At 43.0% G+C, this 27,483-nt stretch overlaps 1 protein-coding gene and 1 long non-coding RNA gene across 7 annotated transcripts; one reads left to right on the forward strand and one right to left on the reverse strand.

The window, feature by feature from the left end:
- Window positions 1-746: 746 nt before the first annotated feature.
- Window positions 747-11,215, reverse strand: AAMDC (adipogenesis associated Mth938 domain containing). 6 transcript variants are annotated; one of them, XM_075727875.1, is made up of 4 exons: window positions 11,185-11,215; window positions 7,329-7,479; window positions 3,228-3,323; window positions 747-2,468 (listed from the first exon to the last, which is right to left on the reverse strand). In XM_075727875.1, the coding sequence occupies exons 2-4, from the start codon at window positions 7,458-7,460 to the stop codon at window positions 2,328-2,330; spliced, it is 369 nt and encodes a 122-aa protein (XP_075583990.1). In that variant the 5' UTR covers window positions 7,461-7,479; window positions 11,185-11,215; the 3' UTR covers window positions 747-2,327. The 6 variants fall into 6 exon arrangements, with proteins under 6 accessions (XP_075583990.1, XP_075583988.1, XP_075583989.1 ...); XM_075727873.1 differs by having other exon boundaries at window positions 7,329-9,211; window positions 11,185-11,201; XM_075727874.1 differs by lacking the exon at window positions 11,185-11,215 and adding an exon at window positions 8,554-10,899.
- Window positions 11,216-11,706: 491 nt separating this feature from the next.
- On the forward strand, window positions 11,707-19,552 carry LOC142597179 (uncharacterized). The gene is made up of 2 exons (XR_012831995.1): window positions 11,707-11,743; window positions 19,343-19,552. It is a non-coding gene; the product is annotated as an uncharacterized LOC142597179 (long non-coding RNA).
- Window positions 19,553-27,483: the final 7,931 nt, after the last annotated feature.

The raw sequence follows: 27,483 nt of genomic DNA on the forward strand, positions 1-27,483 counted from the left end.
TCAGGCACCAAGAAGGAAATTGGGCTTTCAGTGCCTGGAGCAGCCCAAGTGGAGCGGACGCTTTTGTGGGAACTGACAAAGCTGACTCAGGAAGCTGTGACGAGAGCAGTAATAGAAGATACAGACAGAAAAGACTTGCAGCAGATTATCTCCTTGTTGACACCGAAATTTTGTCCTGATGGTAGCAAAACTTAGCAGTTTACCTTCAAAAAGGGAAATCTGTTTTCTGCACATGCTGCAGCTCCCCGTTTTAGGAGTGGAATCTTCTATATCCTACCAGTTGCCAAATGAAAGGAACAATTAAGAGGACAATTTGCAGGACAAAGCTGGGTAGGGCGCACCTCTAAAAGTCACCTGGCAATGCTGCTGGACGGGCTGTGCACCTCTCGTGCTTTTTGGGAGGACACGACACGTGGCACTGAGTGTGAGGTGCCCACGGTATTTTTCTTGAATGCAGGACCTGGGCTGAGCAGTTTTGTTGAATGTGGCTTTGTTATTAATGTGCCAGATTAATATGAAAATATATTTTAAAAAAAGGAAAAAAAACCCTACCCTGCAAGTGAAAGATGTTGTTTGCTCAACTTCTCCTAATGGTGTAACACGCATACTGCAGTACTTAAAAAAAAGGACTTGTCCTCTCAGTAAAAGCCTTACAAAGCCTCCTCCTATTTAAAGCTGCCTTACGGCCCAAAAGCTCATGAAATAATGCAAATATATGACTGCGATCAAGAAAGTCAAACCAGCTCTGCTATACGATAACGACATTTAATGCAAAAAGTCTTCACAGTCTGCAGATTGGTAGGAACTGGTTCTGCCGGCATTCCCTTGGGATGACGACGGTCTTCTGGGTCAGTGGTTCATCTTCTACTTCACACCATGCAAGTCATTCAGAACGACGTCACAGCAGTTGCGAGGAGCATTATACCCGCTGCTGCGTCAGAGAACGCAGATGCAGCTGGAAAGGCAGTTCTGGCTGGTTTAGGTAAGATGTTGCCTCAAATATAGCTACACTAATAGAAAGCATTGCTGTAATTAGATTGCAAGATAAAACTTCCAAGTGCTCACTTTCCCTTGGCTTTTACACCACGTTGTATTTTATCAGATAAAAGGTTTTAAATGATTGCTAGAGCAAACGAACAGAAAAAGAACGTAGTGTTTTGTGAAGGGTTATTCGTGGGTCTTGGGAAAGTCGGTGTGTTCTCACACCAATCTAAGCCTCTCTGCTACTACTTGGATAGCTCGAAGCGTCTCAGGGCTTTTATAGCCTCATCACTGTACTTTCATTAACAGACACAGACTTAATATGCACAGATCAAGGATTAGTGAGCCTGGTGGGGAAAAAAAAAAAATCTACAGTAGGTAACTTTTAACTGGTAATATTAACAGAAGCCCACCAAGAACAGCAACTAAGAGAACTTTTTAAATTTTCAGTGTAATAGTATGCTTGGTTGGCACAACGTCTAAATCATCAGATAACAATGACAAGTAAGAACTCTCGCATCCATCCCCAGCTTTCTAGCAGCAATTTAGACTGATTGCCTAAAGATCAACACTTTATCCTGCAAACTCTAGTTTCGTGACAAATCTTCCTGATGATTTTAAGCACATAGGGACTTTTGAATAGATGTATTGCACAAGTCAATCTTTACAATTAATAGGAAAATTCTTTAAGGCACAGATTTTATGTTTATTCTCTGTACACTTTTTTTTTCCTTTTTCCAGGTTCAGTGTAAAATTTAAAAGTGCTAAATTATGTGATGCTCCTGAATCATCACAAACAGATCTGCATAGCCAATATCCTGACTGAAGTTGCCAGCAGGAGGCAAAGTTGTACAAAGTTGTTCGCTTTTTCATTTTATTTCAATTTTTAACTTATTTATACAGTGGTGGTAAAGTGCTTCTTTATCACAGCTTTGTATCTACCACTTGATTGTACTCATCAGCTATCTTATGGCTGCATTCTGATAGCCAATAATGTAATTTCAGGCCATGTCCTAATAAAAGTATTCAAAACATAGTATCTTAATTTAGCCAGCAGGTGAAAAGTTAAGTAACCAGAATAGGGACAATCTTCAGATGAAGATTAGGTCAATCACAAGAACGTATGGAAATGGTTCTGTAATTAAATGATTTCATTAACAGCCCCCTTTTGTGAGCACTCCAGTTGTTTAAATCCTGAACCAATAAACTGTCCTTTTATTTTAGCTCCTCAGCGCACAAATGCCTTGGCACGTAAGTCCACACTCTGTTGACTGTAATTTGATTCAGCGGAGAGGCGTGTCCGTGATTTGGCTGCGGTCAAGGAGGGCGGAATGAGCTGTAACGCTTCAGCAGGTTGAATGGAAGACTCCCCCGACCCTGACACCCTGAGCAGCCAGGGCGTTGTACTCTTCCACCGCCTTCTCCGTTTGCAAGACCAACACGTCGATCCCATTTTTCTTCAGATAGTCCACAGTAGCTCGTGGAACCTCAGAAGAGAAAAGGAAATGAGAAGAGCAAGCATTAGATTCTTTCCCCCCACACACTGCAAGGCCTGAAGAACAGGTACTGACGACATTTGTTAGCAGATGCACTGAAGAAACTGATAGTAGCCAAACTGGTAATGTGCTCAGGTATTTCTAAGATTGATATAATTTTTTTTTTCTCTTCAATAAAGCTACTTTTATATACACACCCCCATCTCTCCTTAACACGGTTTAAAATGCAGCCCTTTCTTAGGAAAGGAAATAGAACGGGAGCTAAACGTAATTAATCTCAGTAAGGTGTTGCTCACCTCACCAAAAAGCTAAAGAAATATTTCTTGTGAAGTGAAACTCAGCACTTCTGAGCTTTCTGTAGCTAGTTTATCTGCTGAAATGACACCCTGCCAACATTAGTAACAAAAATACCTAATTATCAAAGTATTTACAGCAGGCTAGAGAGCTAGTCCATAACCTATTCTAAGAGGGGGACTAACGACACTGTAAAAAATTCTCCTTGTTTAAATTGTTCCTGTAAGCAGAACGTAAACCTGTTTACTGCTTGACATTGACACTCACGCAGAGGAGCTCAAATGACGTTTCTTTCAGGAAGAGAGTGACTCCTGGCAGGAGCGCAGTCATGCTAATTCAGCATCCTGAATTTTTTCCCCTCTTAGTAAAGCCTCATAGATTTGTTCCCACCCCCAATCAGAAGGAGAGGGAAAACAAACCATTCTAGTTTACGTTTATCACAGAACAAAAACCTACCTGCAAAGCCTCACTCATGCCACGACCAATCACCACAGTTTTGACACCCTTCTTGACAACTTCTTCAAGGTCAGCTGGTTGCACTCCTGGAGAATGCTGAGTGTCAGGAGAAGAAAATAATAGTCTGTGATCTGACAGCATCAACCCGGAAAGCTTTGTCTGTGTGTTTTGAAACTGTCCACGGAGTAGCCGGTAAATTAGCAGTACCAAAATGTAACACAACCCTCTCTTCTGCATACACAGAGTAGATAACGTTGGTGATTAAAAAAAGGTATTTTATATCCAGATAGAGGATGATAGTTAATCAATCGATGGCAATATTATCATTCTTTATTAAACAGTTAAAAATAAAGAGATGCATTACACATTTCCACAGCATTTATGTCTAACAACTACCATTTTATAAATATTAAAAGTTAAAGTGAAATCAGTAAGTTGCAACATATTGCCATTTGTTTTCAAGTGAACAAAACCTTTTCGTAATAAAGCCAAAGTTTACTCACTTTAATTACAAGAGCTCCTCAAATAATTAAAATTATTAAATTCTTTTCTTGTTTACTTTGCAAATCTCATTTACCAAAGAGGGCTGAAACATATTGGTTAGCTTCATTTCAGTCAACAGTTTCAATTTCTGAACTATTCTTAATTTTGAGAAAGGAATATTTGAAAGCAAACGCCTCAAAGAAAAAAAGAAGAGCTTTAACAGCACGTTGATTGAGCTTTTAAAGAAGTATGCCCATTTACTACTAGTAGGCTTTAAACATATGAATCCACAAATACCCCTGTAATGTTAATATAAAACATTATGTCACAGTAATTCTTCTCCTGGATTCAATTTCTATGTATCTCTATATGGCCAAGAGTAAGATACTGTACAACTGCACTGTACGGGCCCCTCTTTGGTGTGCATTTTTTTTTTTTTTTTAAACCATAAATACTACTTCCCCCCCTTTTTTTTTCTTGGTAGGATTCTTAAGTTCTTTGAGAGGACCGAGATGAGTTTCTCACTTGAAGTAGGCAACGCCATGGTGACTCCTGGAGAATGTTATTTTTATGGAGATGCCCATACATCTTTATTCCTTATACTTCCAGAAAATACTACATTCTTCTAATGAATTAAGGTCAAAGCACCAGCTTAACAATTGGCTTCTGCTGTTCCATTAGCTAGCGAGCTTTACTCTTCGATGTCCTCGGGTCCTCTGCTATTCTTTTTCCCTGCCCAAGTCATCGGCAGCTGATGCTGCAGCCTCTCACAAGGTGTCAGAGTTCTCTTCTCAGCCCCATCAATGCCTTGGCTCGCACAACAGAGCAAGCAAGGCTTTTCAAGCTGAAATGAACACGTGAGCTCCTGAAGTTGCAGGTGAGGGAAACCTTCCATGGTAGGGTACCACTTCCAATAAGGGGATTAAATTTATCCCACCAGGAAGTCTTTAGCCTGGCTGGTATCTGGAATTTCAGCAAGAGAGACGGTTCACCTTTACGGTTCTCCAAGTCGTGCTCCCCTTAGTCCATTTACATTTGACATCCACACCTAGAACGCAGAGGTCACTTCAATATGCAGAGCTTCCTCAGACCAAGTCACCGCAAGTACATCTGTGTGACAGAAGAGGTAATGCTTTTCCTTTGGGGGTTTTAAAGTAGACTCAAAACTTAGACAAAAAGAACTGGTACAGTTTACTGCAGTGACAATAATTAGGCTGCTGGGGAAGGTTTGCTGTCATGTGATAAGCACTCCTGAGACATTAAAGCCATGGAACAAAAGGATTTTCTTCGGTTACACAAGACATTCTGAAGCGGAGGCTTCCACCTGTTTGTAGGAAACCGGTGTCATTACAGGAAACACGTAACATGATGGAATAACTGTATCGATGCTGATTTCACAGCTGGAGGGAAAGAGAAAGGGCAGCAGAATTGCTTGCCTTTTTGGTTCTCTGGTCTTCCTTTCGGGATTCCTACTTCTTCTCTCCCGTTAGCAGATGGCACCGAAATGCAGCCAGCCAGGGAGGCTGCCTTTCATCCCCAAGGGTTAAGGCCGTAAGAACTAGTAGTGCTTAGTTACAGAATCTTGCAGAGCCAGTTATGCAATTTTCCCGATGAAAGAATTACGTACTAGACAGCAGTCTGATAGCAGAGAAGGAAAGGAAGTAATTTATTTCCAACTAGAGTGTGGGACATGACCAGCACTGCTTGTTCCCCAAACTTCAGCTCCACCTACCCCCAGGAAAAACATGCTCAAAGAACGTAGGCACACTGCAGTCTGTCATGAGGAAACGTGCTGAAAATGCACCTGGTGAATCCTGCTATTCCCAGTGCTGATCGGATTAACTTTTTTATAGTTCTTCTAGAGTTGGGGATGCAGTCTAGAAAAGCTTAGTTCTATTCTCACATTTATCACTTGCTAATCATTTTTAAACCAAATCACCTAACTCCTCACAGCTGCAAGGGTACGGAACCGACCTAAGGCCAGAGCTTTACAAGTGACTTATGTAAGGCAAAACCTAAATAGGTATTTTTTTTACTTCCTGATGATATAAAAAGGATGCCAGAAAAATCTATCTCTCCAAATAACCCAACTTTTTTTTTTTTTTTAATCTCCTCGGATGTTATTTTAACGTAGACTTGTTTTTCTTGTTTCAGTTGGAGGACTCCTCTGAGGACTGTAATGGACTTAAAGCTTTTATCTCTCACCTGAAGATATCCCTTGTTAGAAACTTTAAAAGGAAAGCATGGCCTCCTAAATGCTAGTAGGCAGTTATAATTTGAAACCCAGGTTTTCAAGTGGTCGGAATGAATATCAAAATGTGATTGAGCTGGGAACTAGTTGGGAACTTTTCAGCTCCTGTATCTGTTCTGCTTCTCCAGTCATATGTGCATACAAACCAGGAAAACAATACTGTCAAACAAAAAGCAACTCTCACCACACAACCCCCACCTCTGAACAGCCAGTGAAAACTCCTTTTTTTTTTTTTTATAATCAGACCATAAATGAAATACATTTAAAAAGGTTACAGACACAGCTATCTTTCTCTCTGCAAGGTAAAGATATCTTTGCATGACAGCACTACCTTTCTCTTGGCGTTATATACTCTGCATAAACTGAACTTTGACAGCTTAAAAAGTTGCATTCCCCCAAAGATTATAGATGAAGTTCCAAAACCAAAGGTTCTGCCTTTCAGTTGTGTCAAAATGAATTCAACAGAGCTCTATCCCCTGCGCAGATGCAGCTGCGGGTGCTGGGTCTAAGAGCTGATCGGTATGTAGTTCTTTTGTGCTTTAACTTTGGCTTAGGAAGTATGGATTTTTTTTTTTTTTCTAGCCAATACGGCTATCCTAGTGTGAGCCCTAACATGGGGAGAATTATCATCGTGTTCCTAATGCAATAGACATTGCGCTGCTTCTAAATCTGGAACATCGGTACTATTCCATATACTTTAATATAATTCTGATAGCACTTACAGATAAAAGTTGAAAAATTGTGAGGGCAAGTGCTTAGTATATGGCTACCAAGAGGAGTCATTGTGTGGTTAGCCAGACCGCGAGCTCTTCACGGAGAAACTAGTGTGTATGACACCGTATCTCCATATTTTTCCTCTGAAATAAGTACAAGGGACCCCAAGAAAAAGGACGTAAACTAAGCCCACATGCGTTGCTGTCTTCCAAACGCATAAGGTCAGTTATGTCATTTTTTTTTAACTTCCCATAATTTTTTTTCCTCTCTCGCTCAAGACAACTTTTGTTTGCACAGCCTGAGAAGAGGTTATTACCAGCATCTGATGACAATTGCACTCTTAATGGAACGCAGAATGCTGTTTGAGAGCTCTAAGGCGTGTGAAGGCAGTGTGGCCAGGGTCGCTGTGAGGACGGGTGGCAACAGTCGCTACACCCCGTCACCCGTAGGGCACTGTGCGTCCGCAGTGCCCTGACCTCTCCACACACTCACTTCTGAAACACGCGCTCGGTTCTCACCAGGAAAAGTCTAACGATTAGATGAAAGCAAAAAGCAGCCCGCTGAATTTCTGGCTGGAACTTTAACAACTGTTCTCTGGACCATTCTCAGAGTCCCATTTAAAATGCAGGATGGACAGTAAACAGCAAACTTACATTAGTCCCAGTTTCTCGCCAATCCCAGGTTCGGCTTCCTCCCGGCCATACCTTGCAGTCCTTATACGTTGTAGAGCAGCCTTTCACCTTCATCTGACCCCAAGAAAGGGAAGCAATTTCAGGTGAAGACATCACAAAGTTGAAGCAAAGTCTGGAAAAAGGATATTTAATAGATAACATCAGGCTAACATATGCAGCACGTTAATAGAACCCGAAAATTCTGTCCTTGCCCCAAGGAGCTGGGAAAGAAACGCTATTAGAGACTTTATCCACGTGATTTTGTGACAACAGAATTGAACCGAGGATCAGCAGATTTGTTGAATTACCAGTCCTCTTGGGGATTTTGTGCAGGATTTTGGGCAAATCATTTTACATGCTAAATCTGTACACATATTGGGTGCTCAACTTTTCAAACTATCAACAGGGATCAAGTCCCACAATATCCTCTCATATCTGGGTTTTAATCTTCTCCCTAAAACCTACAACGAAGATGATAATAATTTCCTAAAATATCCGAGAGAGACACTGTTTCTTCGGCCCTCTAAACCATATTGGCATGCATAGGTTTATTAAGACAGTAAAGGAGGTTAAAAAAAAAAATCCCAAACAAACCAAGCCAATAGAAAAGCCATCAACAAAACAATGGCATCACCATATTGCTATGGCAAACAAGACTTTCAGAGACCTAAAGGGGTGAAGCCTTCTTTCCCTGGTCACTCCTTACAGAGGCTAAGTGTCCCTATGTAATGTCTCAGGACAGTTAAACACCCAAAAAATATCTTTTCTAATGTTTGATCTCAATCTTAATTGTTTCAACTTAAAACCATTATTTCTAATCCTTTCTGTTGTGGGCAAGGAGAACGGCTTAATCTTTGTCTTTTCTACCATCTTTTGCTTTCCTGAGGACTTAACTCTTAAGTCTTTTTTCCCCCTTCTTTTAGATTAGATACACTTCACATCCCTTCAGTCGTGTTTCCTACACCTCTGCTTATTTTCTCCGTTTTCCCTGGCAGCCAGCAACTGGCATGCATCTTTCTTTGGTGTCTGTTGCCTAAAACTAGACCGAGTGCTCCAGCTGAGGCCTCATCAGCGCTGCTCCAGACCAACCGCTTTTTGGTACTAAGCGCAGTCATTTTTAGATCTGCCATCACAATCACAGCTGGGCATCAGTAGGGCAGGGCCTCTGCCTCAGAAAGTGCTGCCTCACCGCACCGTGAAAGCTTACGCCCGCCTCACAGTCCTTCACGTGGCTGCAATCCGATCGCCGGTGCGGTTCTGGCACTCGGTGGCAAGGTAGGAATCACGCAGCGATACCCCGGCAATGCGTTAGACCAGCACGGCAGTCAGCTGATGCGTCTCAAGGGTGGAGTCACCTTTCTGCCCTTCCAGTTCAGGAGGAAGATGGTCCAAAATCCGCATTACAAAGAAAAGTGGTTGTTTCTGCAGTAAGAAGAGCTCTGCTCCTGGCTGATGCAGAAAACCTCAGTGGCAGATCCTTCCAGATACACAGTTATCTTTTTAATTGTTCAAATTCATTGGGGGGGGAATAAAAATCGATCATAGGAACCCTGGTGGCACAGAATAAAGACAAAGTCCTCACAAAAGAGAAATCTTCGCATTACCAGGCTTCCACTCCTCCTGGAATCCTCCCTTCCTGTCTTGCACGCGCTACAGCAAACCAGACAGGGATGGCCAGGCAGGACATGCTCCTCTCCGATCGCCAGGAGCAGATCTCAGCATCCCGCTGCAAACGTCGCATGAAGTAAAAGCCACATTACTTTGGACTCGGCGCAGGACTAAGCCTGCCAGAGGCACTGCTTCCACAGAACAGCGGGGCGATTCTTTTCTTTCTTGCTCCTTTACAAGTTAGTGGCACATGTGCCCTGCCAAACAGGAAGGCAGGCAAGTAGCTACAGGGGAGCGAAACTTGCCTGGATTCATATATTCTAGATTCTCTCATTACATATCCGCACCGCAGTGGATTCAAACAAGGGTTTGTAAGACTATTTTTCCAAAAATCTGCTTGAAGGGAGATTATAGCGGAAGAAATAACCAACAGACTGAAATCACCCATCAACCAAAGTGTAAAGGCTGAATAAACCACCCAGAACCTGGCTCTGAAGAATGAAAACAATTTTGGCCTGTGCTAGTTTTGAGAGGAAACGGCAGAATTAGACCTCGAGGTTAGACAGAGGTGAACAAACAATAAAATGATTAGGAATATCAGATTTCCCAACCCAAACAGTATTACAAGGCTGGGACTGCACAATCAAATGGGCACAGACTGCAGATGGGAGAGCAAGGGTTCCATACTATTGTTTCCAAACAGCACAAAAATAAGTAAATAGCAGAAACAGAGAAACAAAACTTAAAAGCCGTAAGTAAAAATTTGTAATCTAAAACTACTTCCCATAACACTGCCAGGGAATATCAGTAAGGTCAGGTTATTTGAATTAAGAGTATCTTAAATTGGCATAAGAATGAACTTTTTAACAGGAATTTTGAACATTCTTGATGCAGGGCATGGTCCAATCACCAATCAGCACGGAGTAGGAAAATATTTGCCCAACAAATCAGTTGGGTTTTTTTTAATTTTTCACTATGACAAATGTACAGTACCACTTAAGATCAACAAGACACCATATCTATACGGCTCACAAGTATAACATAAAATAGCAATTTCTGTAAATCGCAGCAGTCCAAACACAAAGGGACGAGGAGGAGAAATGGTTCAGGAATCTATATGCAAAGTAACGAGAGTTTAAAAACATAGGAAATGAAGGAAGCAGAAGAGCTAAAAAGGAGGTGAAATACAAGTCTATGCAAAAAGACTATACTGAGAGAAAGAAACGAGGCAGTGGCTCAGGATGGCGGAAGAAAAAAAATAGCTGAGAACGAAAGGGAAGAAAGTTGAGATTGGAGTGTGGTCGGGCAGGCGGGTGGATTTCAAAATTGCCAGCACACCTGCCTTCTGTGAAGGTAAACGTTGTTCCACAGCAGCAGCCACCAGCAACAAATAGAATAAAAAAGGTGAACAAGAGCAGCGCACCAGAGAATATTTTATTGAGAGACTGCAAAGGAAAGAGCGTTTCATAAAATCCAAAGCACAACCTGAGATGGAAGAGGATAAAGGTGAAAGAGTGGATGCGTGTATGTCAAGTTTCGGGCAGAACAACTCCTGTCAGGTATCAAAAGACAACGTAGTTCTCCAGCGCTGCCTGGGAGCGGGGTCAACAGGTGAAGGTGGGCGACTTCCCTGCAGCCACTGCAATTTCAGAAGCAATATAGCAGCTAGAAAAGCAATTCGGGATTGAAAAGCTCACAGCAGAAAGGCAAGTAGAAAGGACAGGCTAGGCTTAAGTGAACCGGGTAGGGAGGGGGAAGATGTTGAGTTTAAGAAGTAGGAAAACATTTTTCGGGAACTCGGTAGGTTAATATTGCTGGGGAGCTGAGGGAGGAGAGTTATTGGGGGAGGTCACGGAGAGTGGGGTGCTTGTAAGAGGTGAAGGGAGTAACAGCATTTTGAAAACAACGTGGGGGGAAAGAAGGGAAGAAGGAAAATACGGAGAACTGAGAGAAGCATCGTGGGGGGGTGCGACCGCGAGCGGGCAGGGGGCGGCAGGAGCCCGGACGCAGGGGGCGGGCGGCACAGCTCCTGAACCGCCCCCGAAACAAGGCCTTGCATGACGCGCCCCCAGGCCCCGCCGCCTCACGCCTCTCTCCCCCGCCGGGAGGGAAGCGGGGCCGGGAGCGGAGCGGAGCCGAGCCGAGCCGAGCCGAGCCGTCCTCGTCCTCCTCCCGCCGCCGCCCCTCACGCTGAGGGGATCCGTTACGATCGTTACGCGCCCGCACTCACCTCCACGCGCGCGACCCCTGCCCCGCCGGGCGCCACCTCCCGCGGGGAGGGGGGCGGGGGGAGGAAACCGCCCGCCGTCCTCTCATTGGCCAGCTCTACCTGCCGGCCCCGCCCCTCCGCCCGCTTCGATTGGCCAGGCCGGCGGCATATCCCCCTTCCCCCGTCACGTCTGGCCCCGCCCCGCCGCAACCGCCGCTCCGCCTTGTTTTCATTCCCCCGGCCGCACGAGCCGCCGCCGCGCGCCGCTCCCCGCCCCGTTGCATTGTGGGATAGTGGCGGCTCGGCGGCGCCCCCCCCCCCCCCCACTCCCCTCCTCCCCCTCCCCTCCCCAGCTCCTTCTCCATCCTCAGGTCCAAGATGGCGGCGGCGGCGGCGGCTCCTCCGGCTCCATCTCCGCCTCCCCCTCCTCCCGCAGGCTCCTGCTGCCCGGGTTCGTGGCCTAACTTCGCCGTCGTCTGCTCCTTCCTCGAGCGCTACGGGGCCTTGCTGGACCTGCCCGAGCTGCCCTTCCCCGAGCTGGAGCGCGTCCTGCAGCCGCCGCAGGAGCCCGGAGACCAGGGTGAGCGGCCCGGACGCCTCCCCCCCCACCCCCCGCCCCGGCCCTTTTCCCCCGTACGACCGGCTGAGGGGGGCCGCGGTGCGGGGGGCGGAGGGGGGGCCGGGGCTATTCCCCCCCCGCCTCCTCCCGGCCCCGGGGGTGGAGCGCGCTGAGGGAGAGGAGGGGCCTGGGATTCCCGGAGCGGCGCTCCGGGGCGGGGGGAGCTCTCTCCCCCCTCAGCACGGCCCGTCTTTTTTTTTTTGGGGGGGGAGCAGCTGTTTGTGTGGGGGAGCTGCCTCCCCCACAGTGGAGCACGGGAAGGAGGTGGGGGACCCCCCCCCGTGCTCCCTCCCTCTCAGTGCCGGCTGTGTGTACCCCCCTCGCCCCCCCGCCCCGTTTCCCTGGGTTTGCTCCCCAGCTCTGTGCTGGTGGGACTCCTGCAGAAAGGGGGATAAGCTGAAATAACTATCTGTGTTCGGCCTGACGCTGGCAGCAGGGCTGTTCCATCTCGTCCCTTCCACCCAGCTTGGGGGTCGCTTCGCCACCCCACCCACCCCCCTCCCCCCGCCTCATCTATATGTCCATTTTTCCTTCTCCCCTGAAACAAGAAGGGGACAGACAGACACACGCACAGACACACAAGGCACCGTCCTGATCCTCCTTCACCCCCCCTCCTCCCCTCTGTGTGTGTGTGGGGTGAGGAATGGCGGGGGGGGGGTCATAGAGAAGCCCTGAGCTCTCCCCACGGCTGCTGGTGCAGGCCATCTCCTCCCCACAGACACAGCCAGCCATTGTGTGCCACCTCCATCCCTCTCTTCTCCTCCCCCTCGGCCCCTTCTTGTAGTTAGGGCGGGGGGGGGGACAAGCTCGCTGCTTCCTCCTTCCCCACCGCCACCTGAGCTGTGCGAGGTGGAGGGATGGGTTATGCACTCCACTGTTTTCTTTCAAGCTGCTCCTCCTCTCCTCTCTCTCCAGTAGCAGATTTGGTTGCCAGACTCTCTAATTCCTGCTCTGTGCAATGGATGTGGGAGGGCCCGGGGCCAAGAGAGCAGCCTGGGGAGGGCTGCGTGGAGGCGGCGGTAGGAATATAGAGGGGAAGGTGCTTGTTGCTCTTGGTCTCTTGTCTCTATTATTGGTTTGGTTGTTGCCTCTGCACTCTTGCCACATAGGGAGACCGTGGAGCTCACGGCGCATGCTCGGCAAGGCCCCATAGAAACTTCCTGCTGCTGGAGAAGCCCAGCTCAGGGCTGCTTTTGGCCCAACAGCCCCTGCTTTTCCCCCCAAATGCACTCACTCTCACCTCTTTCCCCACCAAACCCACCCTGTATAGGGGGGTTGTGCGATTAAATTGGCGTGTAGGTACTTCCTCATATAAAGGAAGCTGCTTTTTGCAAAGTGCAGACGTCCTATCTGTGAGTTCACAACAGCTGCTGCTGAAATGTAACGAGATGAGATTAATGTACTGTCTCCTCATGTTGTCCAGCACCTAATCAGTATGAAAAAGACAGGTGAGATCTGGTAACTTTTAAAAACAGGGTTAACTTTCTGCAAAAGAGGTATTTTTGTTCAGTTCCCCAGCACTCCTGTACTTCTTATCTTATATAAAGGGCTCATTAGAAAAAGCATTGTTTTGTTAAACTGTTGCAAAACTTATTCATTGAAACTACCAAGGCACTTAGAAGTTGCAATTTTTAATGAAAATACTCCTTTTAAAGTGATGTCTGTAAAGCAAACTAATGCTTTTACTGTGTGACACAATGTAAGTGGGTGTCTAAGAGTAATTGTGTGAACTGCAGAATAAATTAAAATGAAAGGACGAGATACTGACCTGTGCTTTAAGTATATGCATTTGATTAAAAAAAATTCCTGGTGACTTTAACTGCATGACTGCGAAGGGGTTTACCAATAGGACAATGATTACTGCATAATGCTTTTCTAAAAAGCTTTCAAATGACTTGCATTATAGAGTTTGCAATACGGTTTGATTTGGTACTTGCCAAATTTTTAAACTTTTCTCTGCATTGCCCTTCCTGTTTGGCAGGGGACAGGTTATTGTCACTGCTTTAGAACAGTCCCCCCAAATGGGAGCAGTTTTAGCTTCTGAAAATGTCATCTCTAAATTACTTGGGTTTTTTTGCTGGTGGCTGGTGTAGATGATGTATTTGCTTGCATTTTCTCATCTCTAAGAAAAAAAAGTGTGGAGGTGTGAAGAATAAACTTGGGTGATTTCTTGACGCTTTGTGTGATAACTTGGGTGGCAGGGGTTTTCTTTTCCTGTGATACAACCAAGTTGTAGGGTTTGGTTTGTGGTGCTGGTAGCTGTTACCTGGTGTATTTTATGCTTTTGGAAAAACAGTTGCAGTGACTAGATTTCTCTACATGATTTTTACTTCAATTAGTCCCCAAAGCGGTGTTTTTTTAAGACTACAAGTCATAAAGCTGCTAAACATTGATTGAAAACTGAAGTGGTCCTTTTCTTTTCCTGCACATCTGTTATTTGCCAACTGTATGTAGTTTTCCTTGGATTGCAAAAGGGATTTTGATTTCAGTTATATACAGTTAGTTTCAGTTTTGATACCAGCATTGCTTGACAGTGGATTTGCATTGACAGTAACACATAACAAAATCTAAGCAAATGGCTACAAAACCTCGAAGTGTTTTTTTTCTGAACTTCTTAGAATCTGGACCAAGTTTTAAATCTCAACTGCCAGGTAACGGCTATTTGGAACCCCACTCCATATTCATTTTGCAATCAAGGAAGGGAATCAGTAGTTTGGGGGTTTTGTTGAGTAACACTGTTTTGATGCTCAGCAGTTGCAAAAGTGGTTTTGGTGGGTTTTTGTGGGGGTTTTTGTTTTGGGGTTTTTTTTTTTTAAAAAAAAAACATGGCCTGTATTGTCTTGTCTGAAGAGTTACTCTTGGAAGATGCCAGTAGAAGTTATTTTCTTTATAGCAGGAGCCTCAAGGAGAACTAGGAGCTCAAGTGTGAATGTTGTTCAGTAGTTGTATAACAGTCGTAGTTTCTTTCCTATTAATAATTAGAACAAAGAGCTTGTTCATTATTAAGGAAACAAGGTATAGCCTTCCCTTACAGGAAGGTATGCTGCATGGATGCTGAGCGGATGTTGACAGCTAGGAAGCTATCAAATGTTTCTTAGATTTTTGTTAATGCTCAGACAGCACTTGAATTTGCCATATTACCTCTCCTGCGTGAGAATTTCAAGGCAAATAGTAATGACAGCAGCGCTCGAGTATGAATGGTTTTACTTAGAAGTCTGACTAGTTTAGATATCAAACGAACCTGTATTAGTAGCGGGTTAGATGTTTTAGCTGTGTGTATGCAGGTACGGTCTTGTCTTAAAATGTGCAAACCAATTTAAAATGTTCCTTGGGATTTGGTGGGTAATGTAAATCATGTTTGAATAGGAAAATAAGAATGCTTGGTGTTGATTTTGCCCATCACTATCGAATGGTGGGATAAACTGGAAGCCAGGGAAATAGTCTAATTTTTAGGAAGGCTGTACGATAAAATAGCATAACGTTTCCTGCTCGTAATTTATTTGAAAGTTGCAACTATTCAAACAAAGTAATGAGACCTGGGGTGATCTAGTGAAGGTTTTATTTTATGAAGAATAATTACAGTCCCTTTGAGAATGTACGTAAAGCAAGGATAACCCCTGTTGTGACTTGGGTTGCAGTTACGACACTCTTACGCTTCTTTGGAAAGAATGAAGTCGAGTGTCGATCAAGATGGTGACAGTGGTAACTCACAAAATTTGCTAGCTGATATGCCTCAAAAAGTAAATTGTTTCTTGTGGGATTTGTTAAAAAGCAGCCCAATATATGATTTTAACTGGAAATTTTGAGGGCTGGGAGATGTCATTACCCCCATACTGCTGCACTCTTAGATGCAAAACTAAGGTAACAGTACAGATCATCCTACAGCGTGCCGTGGTACCATATCTCTTTTGCCTCTGCTTGCTTCCAAAGGCAGAACTGTGCAAACTGGAACAAATCATCAGAGGAAACCCATACTTGTTCTCCTTGTTCTAACAAATATACGTTGTCTTTTTTACAAAGAGTTTTACTTGCTACAGAAGAGCAGTTGCAAATTTAAATATTAAATGCATGTGATAGAGGGGAGCAAGAACTATATCTGTATTTAGGGCTGTGTTTAAGGAACCATGATATCAAATCACCACCTCCTTTGTGTCGGTAAATAGCTTGAGAATCAGTATAAATGTTAATTAAGCACTTGGTCTCTTGTGAATGAAAATATTAGTAGAATGTTAGCTTGCACAACAGAGATCTAATTTTACACATGACTACGCAAAACGCTTGCTGGTTTGCCAGGTTCCCTAGTGTGTGAATGGGAGAACCTCTCCCGGAGGTGAATGGCATCTTCCAAAGTGTGTTAGGCTGTCTTAGCTCATCAATTTTTGCAGGCTTTTCGTAGCAGTATGGGGTTTGATTTGTTCTTGATTGAAATGGTAACAAGTATGCATGCTTTGCATATTCTTTCAGCAAAATAGTGAACTTGCATCAAAATCTTGCCAGTAGTGATCATGCTAAAGGTGGTCTTGAAAACAGCAAGTGTGTTTTGGTGTGTGGATTTCCAGTCTGAGGCACTCTTCTGTATCCTCACCACAGCTCAAACTTCATTATCTCCTTTGACTCTTGACAATCACCCTGACAGATTGACCCAGCCTAGAAGTTTGTCGCTTAATTACAGCATGAATGTGTTGCATTTGTTTGGGGTTTGATAATAAAAATAGTTCCTGTCTTGGCTCGGGTTTAAGAGGTGTAAAGAAAGACATGGTGAGATGCAGATGCCTGGTTAGTAGGCCCATTTTTTAAAATCTTTTCTCCCCTTCCCCTTTTCTGTCTTTGTATGAGAACTGAGGTTAGCAGCAGGTAGGCTGTGGAAAATCTGTGCAAGCGATTTATAGTTTCTTTAATTTTTTTTTAGTAGAGAATACCTGATATGGCTTTGTAGAACTGAAAAAACATAGTCTTTGGAGCTGCTATGCTTCAGAGCAGTAAGTTGTGTTCTACAAGCTGCTGTATTTTTTCTAAATCTTCTAGACACTGAACATCTCTTTTCAAATGAATTCGGATGCTGAAGTCCTTTGTTTCAGTGGGTTGCGTCAGGTTTTTTTAATTGTCATTCCAGTACCTCTGGAAAGCTTTACAGCATTAAGCTTAAGGGTTCTTGCTGTTCTCTGAAGAAATTAACAATTAATGTTGACTTAAACTGCTGTTGAATATCTGTATGGGAGAAACACACCTGAAGCTTTGTAGCTGTTTAATAGAGCAAGCAAAAGCCAAGCATATCTAATGACAAGGGGTTTGACAGACTTTCAAGCTCAAGATTAGGTATATTGCTAGTGAAGATGGTAGTGAAGCAGAGTGTTCTGTTAATGTGATTGATTTTTCTTTTATTTAACGTTTGATATCAGGCATGTTTGCGTACTGTTGATCAGAAGTTAGGGGGTTTGATGCGACTCTTAGGTAAAGTCATGATACATTGCAGTAACATGTAATATCCACAGTAGATTGGTTAGTGTTACAAGTAGGCGATAAATGTGATATGGAAGTACTGTCAAAGGCTATTTCAGTTAAAATTTAATAATTGATACTGTACTTGAGATTTATTAACTGTTTTCAGTGCAGAAAGATAAATTCACATGGTGTCCTCTTATGTAAATGAACAAGTTCTGACATCTGATATAGTGTCTGTAATGCTGGGTGGGTGGAGTTTATTCACACAGTATATATTGCCGAATCTTCTTCATTAAACACATGAAGTGTGTGGATATAGCAATATTACAAGCTTGCTTCTTCCATAAAGCTGTATCAGCTAGTCAGAGGTAACACTTTTCATCTGCTCTGCAGGTCTGAGCATTCGTATCGTTTCACACCCTTTCCTTTATGAGTAAGAAACTTAACTGCTGTTCTGAATCAGTCAAGTAGTTACCACCTGGATGCAGGCTGAACTTACTTGTGTGCTACAAGAATATAAGTAGATTGTTGCTTTCCTGCTGCACCTAGGGACTGAACCAAAACATTTATGTCAAAGCCATTAATCTACCACCTGTTAGTAAAAGGCAGTATTTTTAACTTAGCAACAAACTGTTGGAAAATAAAAGCGTATCTAGTAAACTTTAGAACATGATGTGTTACTTCTGTGCTTGTTTCATTTTTGAGTACGATGGAAGTTCTACACCTCTAATGTTTCTAGCCATCAAATTAACCGATTTGTTGAAGGTAGACTCCAGTGGCTCGGAGCTGAAATTCTCAAGCAGCATAACAGGGTTAAATTCTGAGAAAGTAAGTAGCAGGGGTAATCATTGTTGTACCGACTTCATGGCAAATAAGTCTCTAATGCAGAACAAACTCCGCTTGTCTACACTTCAGTCAGGTTAGATTAATATGACTTTACGGTCAGCATGCCTTATCCACATGTGCTTTTCAGTTATTCATCTAAGAAATGAATTAAGTTTACCTTGGAATTAATTATCTCAGGGTATGGATGCATATCTTTCTTTTAACTACTCCTATTTTGTTAGTTTTTCCATGGCGAGACTTCGTATCTTTATGTGCGTTGAGCTGGCGTGTCAGCTCACCTGAGCGTGCTCTTGTATTTAGGCTGGCAATGCCAGTTTTAACTAGACTCTGCATCATCTTATGATTCTACGTAGAAGACAGGAAAACACTGTACTGGGGAGACGAGCAGTCCAGTCTCTTTCCAGTAACACTGCCCCTCTGAAAGAGATGACAAAATGCCACGTGGAATGGAAAAAAGGAACTCGGGATGCCGCTCTCCAGGCACGGATGAGCCATGGCAGGGCATCTGAGGCCCCTGCCAAAGCTCAGCCCTCCTAGGGATTATGCAGGTTCTGTTGCACCGTGTGCCTCCGTCGAGGAAGGATGGTAGCTTTTGGTAGGCGGCTTTGTTGAATTTTAGTGCGCTTTGGATGGTACAGAACCGGAGGAAAAACTTCTGAAATTACTTCCAAATCACAGTCTTAAGGCTTATTTCAGGACAAGCATGTAAGATCCGGGAATGCTGATGGACATTTTTCTGGCCAATGTGAGATGATCTTTACTGAAAGAAGCTGTGTTGTGGTCTATCTGTGTCAGAGAACTTTAGAAATGTCAGAGTTGTGTGTGACACCATCATCACATGTAAACTGGACATTATGTTTTGTCCAGCAATCTATCAGCGCTCTACCTTGTCCTTGGCCCCAGCCAACTTCAGAGGTCTGCAGAAGCTGTAAGAGTTTCTCAGAATACTCTCTCTGCGTCCATGTTTGTTGCTCAGGGGCTTCCTGAGTTTTCCACGCCTTCCGTGAATGCAGCTTTTTTTTTTTTTTGCTTGGGATTACTTCACGCTAATATTGTCTAGTGTGAGATCAGTTAGCAGATACATGTGTGCAGTTACTAGTGCCCACTGCCTGGTACACACACTTCTGAGCCCACCCCAAAGCTGACATTTAGATTAGCTTGTTTATGGCCTGTACTAAACAGAGAAGCTCATGGGAACTTCTGGAAAACTCAATATTGTGGTTATGAAGATTAAAACCAAGTAACTATTTGTGGTGTTTCTTTGCTCTTCAGTAGCTGATAGACTGCAGGCAGAAACCTGGTAGATTTGGGGGGGAAGAGAACCTACTTAGTGACTTGGTAATATCCTACCGGAGGCAGAAGACAATGACAGAAGGACTTCCTTTGTGGGGAGTGAAGGAGAGGACAGGAGCTACTGAAGGACTGAACTGGCAAGAAGGGGCAGATGATGGGAAGATGATGAATAAAGATCCTGCTGAAGAATATTGTGGCTATGTGCTCACTGCTGCCTCGAAGCCAGTTGTTTTGCAGTTCTTTGAAAGCATCCATTTTAAGATCTCTCTCCGGGCCATGCAACGCTTCTTTGCGGTACAGCTGCCTTCCTCCAGGTTTATGGCAGTTGGAGTTGATGGAGATACTCAGGACTTCACCTGTATCTGCCATAGCTGGGACAAGCGTCCTCTGGTATCCTCACAGGCCAACCTCTGCTTTGCTGCTCTGGGAGGAAATGCAGGCGTGCAGCTGGGGAGAGAGCTGAAGCATTCCAGTAGCATCTCCTGACGCAGAGTCTGCACCGGTGCGCTGCGGACATCGCCCACCCCATGGCGGGGAAGCTGCTGACTGCCTGCCTGGGGACCAGCGGTGGGGAGCACCTTCCCCTTGCGCTGCAGGCTCTCGTCATCATTCCCTGCTGGGGCACCGGTGCTGGGGCAGAGTAACGTGTCAGTGGCTTTGGCTGTGGCGTTCAATAAAATCTTCTGTTTGGTTCCAAATGTGAAAATCATTGAGCAATAATAAAACTCATACAAAGGTGTGTATATTTTTTTTGTTTCCTCCAGCCTTGCAGTAAGAGCACAGTTTGTTTCAGCTGTGGAATAGCCGGGTCTGTGACTGTTCATAACATGAAGATGATCTTTCTACCCTGTTTCATTACCCTTTCTCCTCTCCCCTCTTTTCCCCAAAACACTGAACTCTCCTTTGCTTCAGCTGTTCTACAAACCTTGACAAACATTTTAGCATTAAGTATTTCTTAGTACCCTCCAGCATTTGTCAGTCTCTCATATATGCAGTTTGCCGTCAGCCTGATACAGTTATTTCTCTTCCCCAAGAGCCAAACAAAGCTCTTAAAGCTCGAGCAGCGGTGAATTTCTCAGAACTACAGTAGAAATTGTGACCCTGTTGATGTCTGTAATGGTCTGGGGAAAACAAACAATTTCTCAAAGTGAAGGAAGGCCTATTTCTAAAGATTCCTGTGTTTCAGCAGCTGTGCTTTGGTATTAGATTTCTTCCCATTATGTTCATTTAGATCTTGTAGTACCTTGGAGAAAAGCGCTGCTTACCCTTGAACTCACAGGCTTGATTGGTATTTGAAGAATAGATAACACGCAAGTCGTACCTCACCAGTCCCAGCCTTGCAAATCCCTTTTTCCAAAAAAAATGGTGGCTATCAGCGTGAAGCACTGCGTCTTTTTTTGGTTGTCTTAGGCTGTACCCTTTTTTTTTTATCCTAACAGTCAGTTCTGGTTGGCAAAGTCCTGAACCAGTAGTATGCTGAATGAAGTTGGTTGTTAAAGTTTGTGTGCGAGTAATCGCTTGATTTCCTGCTCCACTTAGTGTCCCTCTGGTACTGCCCTGGCTATTTTCCAACTCATCTACATCTATCTAGTAGCGCAAGTGCCAGGGCACGTTCGTTGCCTTTTAGTATTAATGACTACCAGGATTATAATGGTTTCCTCCTGAGAACAAACTGCGATGGTTCACAAAAGCCGTATTAATTAGTGGATGATAGAAGTGTGGAAATTTTAGTTTGATTCCAGAGCCTGTGGTGTGGCATTCTTGTAATTATAAACACTAAGTTGCAGAAAAGCATCCAAGGTGGAGAGCTGTGTGGCAGGATGCAACAATAAAAAAAACCACCCAAAAAACCCCCAGTATTGCCTAGAGGTGGTAGTTGAAAGGAAACTAGCTTAAGCTGGCCTAAAGTGGCCATGTGAATGCCGTGCTTTGCAAAAGATGCTTCCAGTAAGTAGCAAAACTATCACTTGAAATGTATATTTAAGCTTAAGACAGATTCTGTAGCAGACAGTATCAGCTGACCTCCTAAATAACACAGCAATCTGTATGAAGGTTAAGAAAGGTTAGCAGCAGGTAAGAAAAATTGATATGATAAGAAGGGAGCTTTTGGAGGACCTAAGCTTTATAAGAAGGGAGACCAGCAGGACTAGTCATAAGTCAAGGAATAAAAACACTGACTGTGTCCTAGATGCAGCGTGCTGGCAAAGCTAGTAGAGGTCTCCAAATGCGTGTTTGTCTGACAAAGGGGAGTAGGATGGTGAAGATCAGCCTAAGGGCTGTGTTTTTGTGCCACGCAGAAGCTGTTTGAAAGGTGGAAATCTAGCCCTGGTGAAGTCCAGGAGGAGAACATACTCACAGCTGGCAGTAGAAAGAAGGAAGCTAAAAACTCCAAGGTGGATTTGGAGAGTGTGTGGATGGAGAAGTGTCTTACGTAAAAAGAAAAAAAATCTAGGAAATGTGGGTGTCTAAAATCATCAACTACAATACAAGAATTAAAATAAGTACATTGCTGAGAACTTAAATAACTTCACATAAGGTGTCATTATTAGGCTAATTTGTGATATCTTACATTCTAGTTATGCTGCCTTTCTGGCAATAAAGATGAAATATGATAAAACTGACGTGTTAGGAAATTATGTACTGGAACACACTAACATGAAAGCATACTGAGTTGCCAGGCTTGGATACTCATTTGGCTTTCTGAAAAAGTTTAGAAATACAGGTGGTAAAAATATACAAACGTGTATTAGAGTACAAAAGTGGAAAATAGTGACTAGCACATTTTAAAGAGTCTAACAAAGATTTAGGGAATCAAAAGCAAGGACCTTTTACATCTGGTTTTGATAAACTTTGTGAAATTGTAATTTCATAGTTCTGATAGTTGTATTAGTTATTGTCCAAAGGAAAATACTCTGCTATTTTCTTTTGAAAGCATGGATAGTTCTTTTGAAGCATGGATAGATGGATCATGCTTGACAGCTACTTACACGTAGATGCAAAGTCTTTCAAGGAGGTCACTGATTAAAGTGGTTGACTTGTGCTCCACAGCAACCTTACCTGATATGACCAAAATAGTAACACTCGTGCCCAGCCCTTTCTTTGACATTATTCTTTGTGGCAGGAGTGAGCCATGGAGTGTGCTTTTAGCCATTGCAGTCTACAGCCCAAAATGCTAATGCAAACTGATGCTGCCAGTGGTCTGTGTTCATGCTGTCGATTTTAAGTTAGGACTAGCTGAGGAGTGGATTTGCTTTGTGTTCATCCCTGATAGCCTTCCCTGGCAGAGGATTAGAGGAACATCGAGGAATGTCTCACCCAACCGTTCCAGCTAAGTCAACCACTGAACGTGAGTCAGCATCCAAAGTGGTCATCAGTTGAGAGGGAAAGCATCATCATAAACCTTAAACTGATTAACCAAAAGGAAGTTGGTTAGAAAAAGAGATTTTTTTTGGTCACTGTGGTATAAGTAAAGTGGAATTCCTCAATTTTTCTTTATGGCATGGGTAATTAATCTTATTTGCCAAGAAAACAGAAGGAGATGAGTCATTTAAAAAAAAGATTGAGGTAAAAGCTGGCTAATCCAGACTAAGGGGAAGCACTACTGCGGATAAAATAGTATTGTGAATTGACCACAAAACTGCAGATGAAACAGCTATAAGTATGCATTAGAAGGGAAACTGTTTATGATGAATACCTCCCAGAATATTTAAAATGAGCTGTTAGCTCAACAAAATAGTCTATGTGGTGGTGTGATAGGTCAGAGGAAAGCACCTCTGTTAACATGGAGCTGGAGTTTAAAAACCTACAAAATACCAGATAGCATGAAGGATGGGCTGAGAATCATATGTAAAACTTGGAGGATATTTTATTTTGGGTATGAGTGTGTACCTCCCATTTTGTCGATTGTTTGTTTGCCTTCATCGTGATTTTAGTGCTCAGCTGTGGCTGCTCCATCTTGAAAGATAACGCAGACGATCACTAGACTAAGGAGGACTGTATGATAAAGTTTCCGCAAAAAAAAAAAAAAATTAAAAAAGGGTACTATTAACTTCAGAGGAGATTTTTGAAAGTATGCAAAGCAAGGCTCCTAGAGATTTGCGTTCTTTTTATATTGTAAAACCAGAAAAATGGTGTATTTAATGAAATTTAAAAGTAATTCAGATTTAAATGCCTTTCACATGTTCTGTAATTACAATTGATTGCTGCAAATTATTACTGAGGCCAGAGCTCAAAAAGGCTTAGATACTAATGACTATTGAGTTGTAGTGAAAATATTTAAAAATAAGACTAAGAATGAAGTTTCTTGCTTCTAAGTGAAGCCAGGCTCTAACTAAAAAGAGGATTTAAAGATAACCTAGGGGCAGGTAATTTCATACGTGTGCTGTGGGGTTTTGTTACCCGTGTTCTGAAGCAGCAGATGGTGGTCACTGTCAAACCGGGTGCTGGATTATACGCAGCATGGCTCATCGTTTTCTTTTCCAAATCCTATGCATAAACACATTTTCTACTGCCAAGATTTGTTCTGCTTGCTTTCTACCTGTTTTGTGCTATACAGGAAGGGAAGGATCTTCTGGTGTCACAAGTTTTATGTTTTTCATGTACTGTTGTGTTTTTTGGAGGCCGGTTTGGTGGGAAGATTCAGGTGCGCGTTGTATTGTGGCACTTTCTTCTGCCTGCAACGTGAGCTGCTGGGCTCTTCCCCGTTCCTGATAGCATCTACGTGTGGTTGTTAAGGTTGGGGGGTTTGTGTCTCAAACATGAGTTTAGACTGGTGGCAATATGCAAATGGTAGGTAGAAACTCATCGTCCCTTCAGGCTGTTTACCCTCATCTTTCTAGTTCGGATTAAAAGTTGTGTAAAAGGTGGCTGGCGGCAACTGAGCCTGAGTTACGGAGAGGTAACAGCACTGCCAGTCTGGCAAACTGGTCTGTGGCGTTGAGTCTGCCTCGACAGACAGTAGATAATGTCGACCCCAAAGCTAACCATCTTGGCTACCCCTGTGAAGCTGCAACAGCCCCAGAGTTATAACCGTTTCTTGCAATTAAAAGAATTACGTTAACGGGGGTAGATATTTTAATAGTGTTAGCAGGTCAAAACATGAGTTTGCTCATAGAATTTTATACTTAAGAGTTGGGTGTTTCAAGGAATGAAGCTTCAGTGACTCCTTGCTTTGTATGAGATTCAAATATCAACTCGCATAAGGACACCAGCGGTTTGCTTTTTCATAGAATCATAGAATCGTTTAGGTTGGAAAAGACCTTTAAGATCATCCAGTCCAACCATTAACCTAACATTACCAAGTCCACACTAAACCAATCAAGGGTAGACTAGACTAAACCATGTCCCGAAGTGCCACATCTACCCGTTTTTTGAACATTTCCAGGGATGGGGACTCCACCGCCTCTCTGGGCAGCCTGTTCCAGTGCTTGACCACCCTTTCCATAAAGAAATTTTTCCTAATTTCCAACCTAAACCTCCCCTGGCGCAGCTTGAGCCCATTTCCTCTTGTCCTATTGCTAACTACATTTCTTTAAATAAGTCTTCATTTTAGACCTAAGCTTAAGAAACTTGCTCAAAAACCACACTCTGTTTTTATGTACTACTAGCACTTTTGTCAGGCAATTGTCTTGGACAGTTTTGCTTCTTAAATTTCTGTTCTCACTTGTTTCCTGGGTTTCTTAAGAAATAATGGAGAAAAAGTTGCTACTAGCTGTGAAACCATTTAAAAGAAGCCTCAAATTCTGTGCTAATTGGATTAGACTTGTAAAATTTTAGGCTTGTGATCATGAATTCATCTGTAGAATTACTTGCATCCAGCTGTGTGACTACCGCCTTTTACAGGACTCTTCATCAGCTGCTAGAAACATTGCTCTCTTACAACTGTTTAGCCCAAGTCTCTGAAATGTGGTGCATCTTTTTCTGGATGTCTGGTATTTCTTTAAAATATTTTAAATTTTCATATGCACTGCTGATAAATTAATGAACTGACATTACCTTAGAGCAGAACAAATGTGCAATTAGTTACTTCCAACTGACGGGAAAGTGTGTTCTGCGTTGCAGAATGACTCGAGTTGGCTTCACTTTCAAAGTTTGCTTGTGCTGATCCTTAGAGAAAACTCATGCTCTCATAGTGCTGCTGTTTGTAAAATACCGAATGCTTACTGAGTAGTACTCAATTTTGCTACAGAAATTAGTCACTGCTGAATGTTTTGCAAAATATAAAATGCGTGTATTTGTAGCATGGTTACATTCTTGTACTTCTTTAGGGTCCAGTAAACTAAAAAAATTTTTTTTTAGTATTTATTTTAGGGAAACCTGAGTTTGCAAGACTTAAGTTTTCAAGAAAAGGTGTCTGCGGTATTTGACAGTTACAGAGAAACTGCCAAGAAACATTCACCTGTTGATATCATTCAGTAGTCATGTAAATGAAAGATGAAGTGGTGAATCCCAGAGTATAAATGAGACTTATTTGAAAGTGCAGGTTGGATCACCAGTGACTGGAGAAAAAACATGCGATTTTTAAAGTTGAACTCGGAAGAGGGCAGTAATATCTTTGTAGTAGATCTCATCTGATACATGAAAAAGGATAAATGTTTCTGTTTTGTGGGGTTTTTTTCCGACTGAAGACTGAGGAAACCTCTAATCTTGGCAATGAAACTTTTTTTAGAAAAGTGATTTTTTTTATTCAGCCTGCTCTGATTTTTTTAATACTGCCTTTTTATTCAAGTGGAGAGATGTGGGAGAAAGTGATTTTATAGTATAATCGACATCCTTACTCTGTTAATGCCAAAGAAAACTCTCAGAAGTGGGGAGAAACAGCAAAATTGACACCAGAGTGGGGTTTCTAGTAACTAAAAAAAGTAAGGAATTAAAAACCATTTAAATTTGTCCTTGTTTTCACATAATGAACTAAAAAAGGACTTGCATTCAATTTACCTTCTAACAGAACACATTAAAAGAAGCTTGTTACATTTATTATGTGAATAAAGCTAAAGGAAGCTGAAGCCTCCTTAACTATTGATGTATGCAGCGCTATGTTCCTGTGTTAAATCGTGATTTTCACTTATTTCAGTGTGCTGAGGACACTCTAATTTAGTTTAATATAACAGCATATATGTTCTTTCTCTTGAAGTTAAATGCTGCCATGCTTAGAGAATGGATTTTGTCTGCCAGAATTGTCTGTGCGTGGATAAACCTTATGAACTAAGGTCAGATCTGCAATGGTAATTCTATGTCTAAAGGGGAGCATAAGAGCTTAGGTAACTGTTTAAGAACGAGATGTACCCCCCAGTACCTGGTAACGCTCCTGTATCCCCAAGACCTTCTCCCAAGACCTTAGACACATTGGTTTTCACTGGAAAAACTTGCCAGATGCTCTACAACAGAACTAATTTCACCAAATGTATTTAGCAGAGCTCAGATGTTTGCTCTAGGATGAGCTGATTCTTCCTGAAAGTGGTTTTCTCTCCGTGGGCTGTAGATGGATTATATGGAACTAGCTCAGGTGTAAATACCTACATTTGCTTAGATGAATCCTACTGATATGCTGCTCCCCTTGCCAAGATTTTAATGGCAAAATACCTACAAAATTCTGGGAGCTAGGAGTAGGGACTAAAGCTCAAGCTCCTTTTCAACAGGAATTAGACTCACACTTCCTTTTCTTCTCTTTTTTTGGGCCCTTGAATCTTGCATTTCTTTTCTAGCTGCTTGCCTTGTGGCTGAGCCACCCTTCTAGGAGCGGGAGTTGTAGTTTTGAAACTTCTGAGAGTGAATGAAGATGTTGAATTCAATTTTGCAATTTCTTGAACAGCTATGTAACTACTTGGTGTTAGATCAAAAGGTAAACGTTGCCATCTCAACTTCTTTGGCTTACATCCTTTTGGTAAGTGTGAATGGGTCTCCCATTGCTGTAATGGCCAGCAGGTGCCTCAGTCCAAACTGAGATCTGGGTGTAAATCTTCATTTTGCTACTGACCTTTCTGGAGAGGGGTTGCGTTTCTGGATACGTGCCTCTTCAGCATTTCCTGTTTTAGAGTTAAGAATCCCATCTGATCAACCCGCTTTTTTTTTTACTAGGGCAAAAACAATGGCCTAACAATGGCAAAACAGGGCACCTTGCA

This window comes from Pelecanus crispus, chromosome 1 (genome assembly GCF_030463565.1).
Source record: "Pelecanus crispus isolate bPelCri1 chromosome 1, bPelCri1.pri, whole genome shotgun sequence".
Taxonomy (NCBI): domain Eukaryota; kingdom Metazoa; phylum Chordata; class Aves; order Pelecaniformes; family Pelecanidae; genus Pelecanus; species Pelecanus crispus.

Coding starts and splice junctions, on each gene's coding strand:
- AAMDC (XM_075727873.1), bottom strand. CDS start 7,508: ATGTTATCTATTAAATATCCTTTTTCCAGACTTTGCTTCAACTTTGTG. Junction 3,324..7,328: donor GGCGAGAAACTGGGACTAAT/GTAAGTTTGCTG, acceptor CCTGACACTCAG/CATTCTCCAGGAGTGCAACC. Junction 2,469..3,227: donor GCATGAGTGAGGCTTTGCAG/GTAGGTTTTTGT, acceptor TTCTCTTCTGAG/GTTCCACGAGCTACTGTGGA.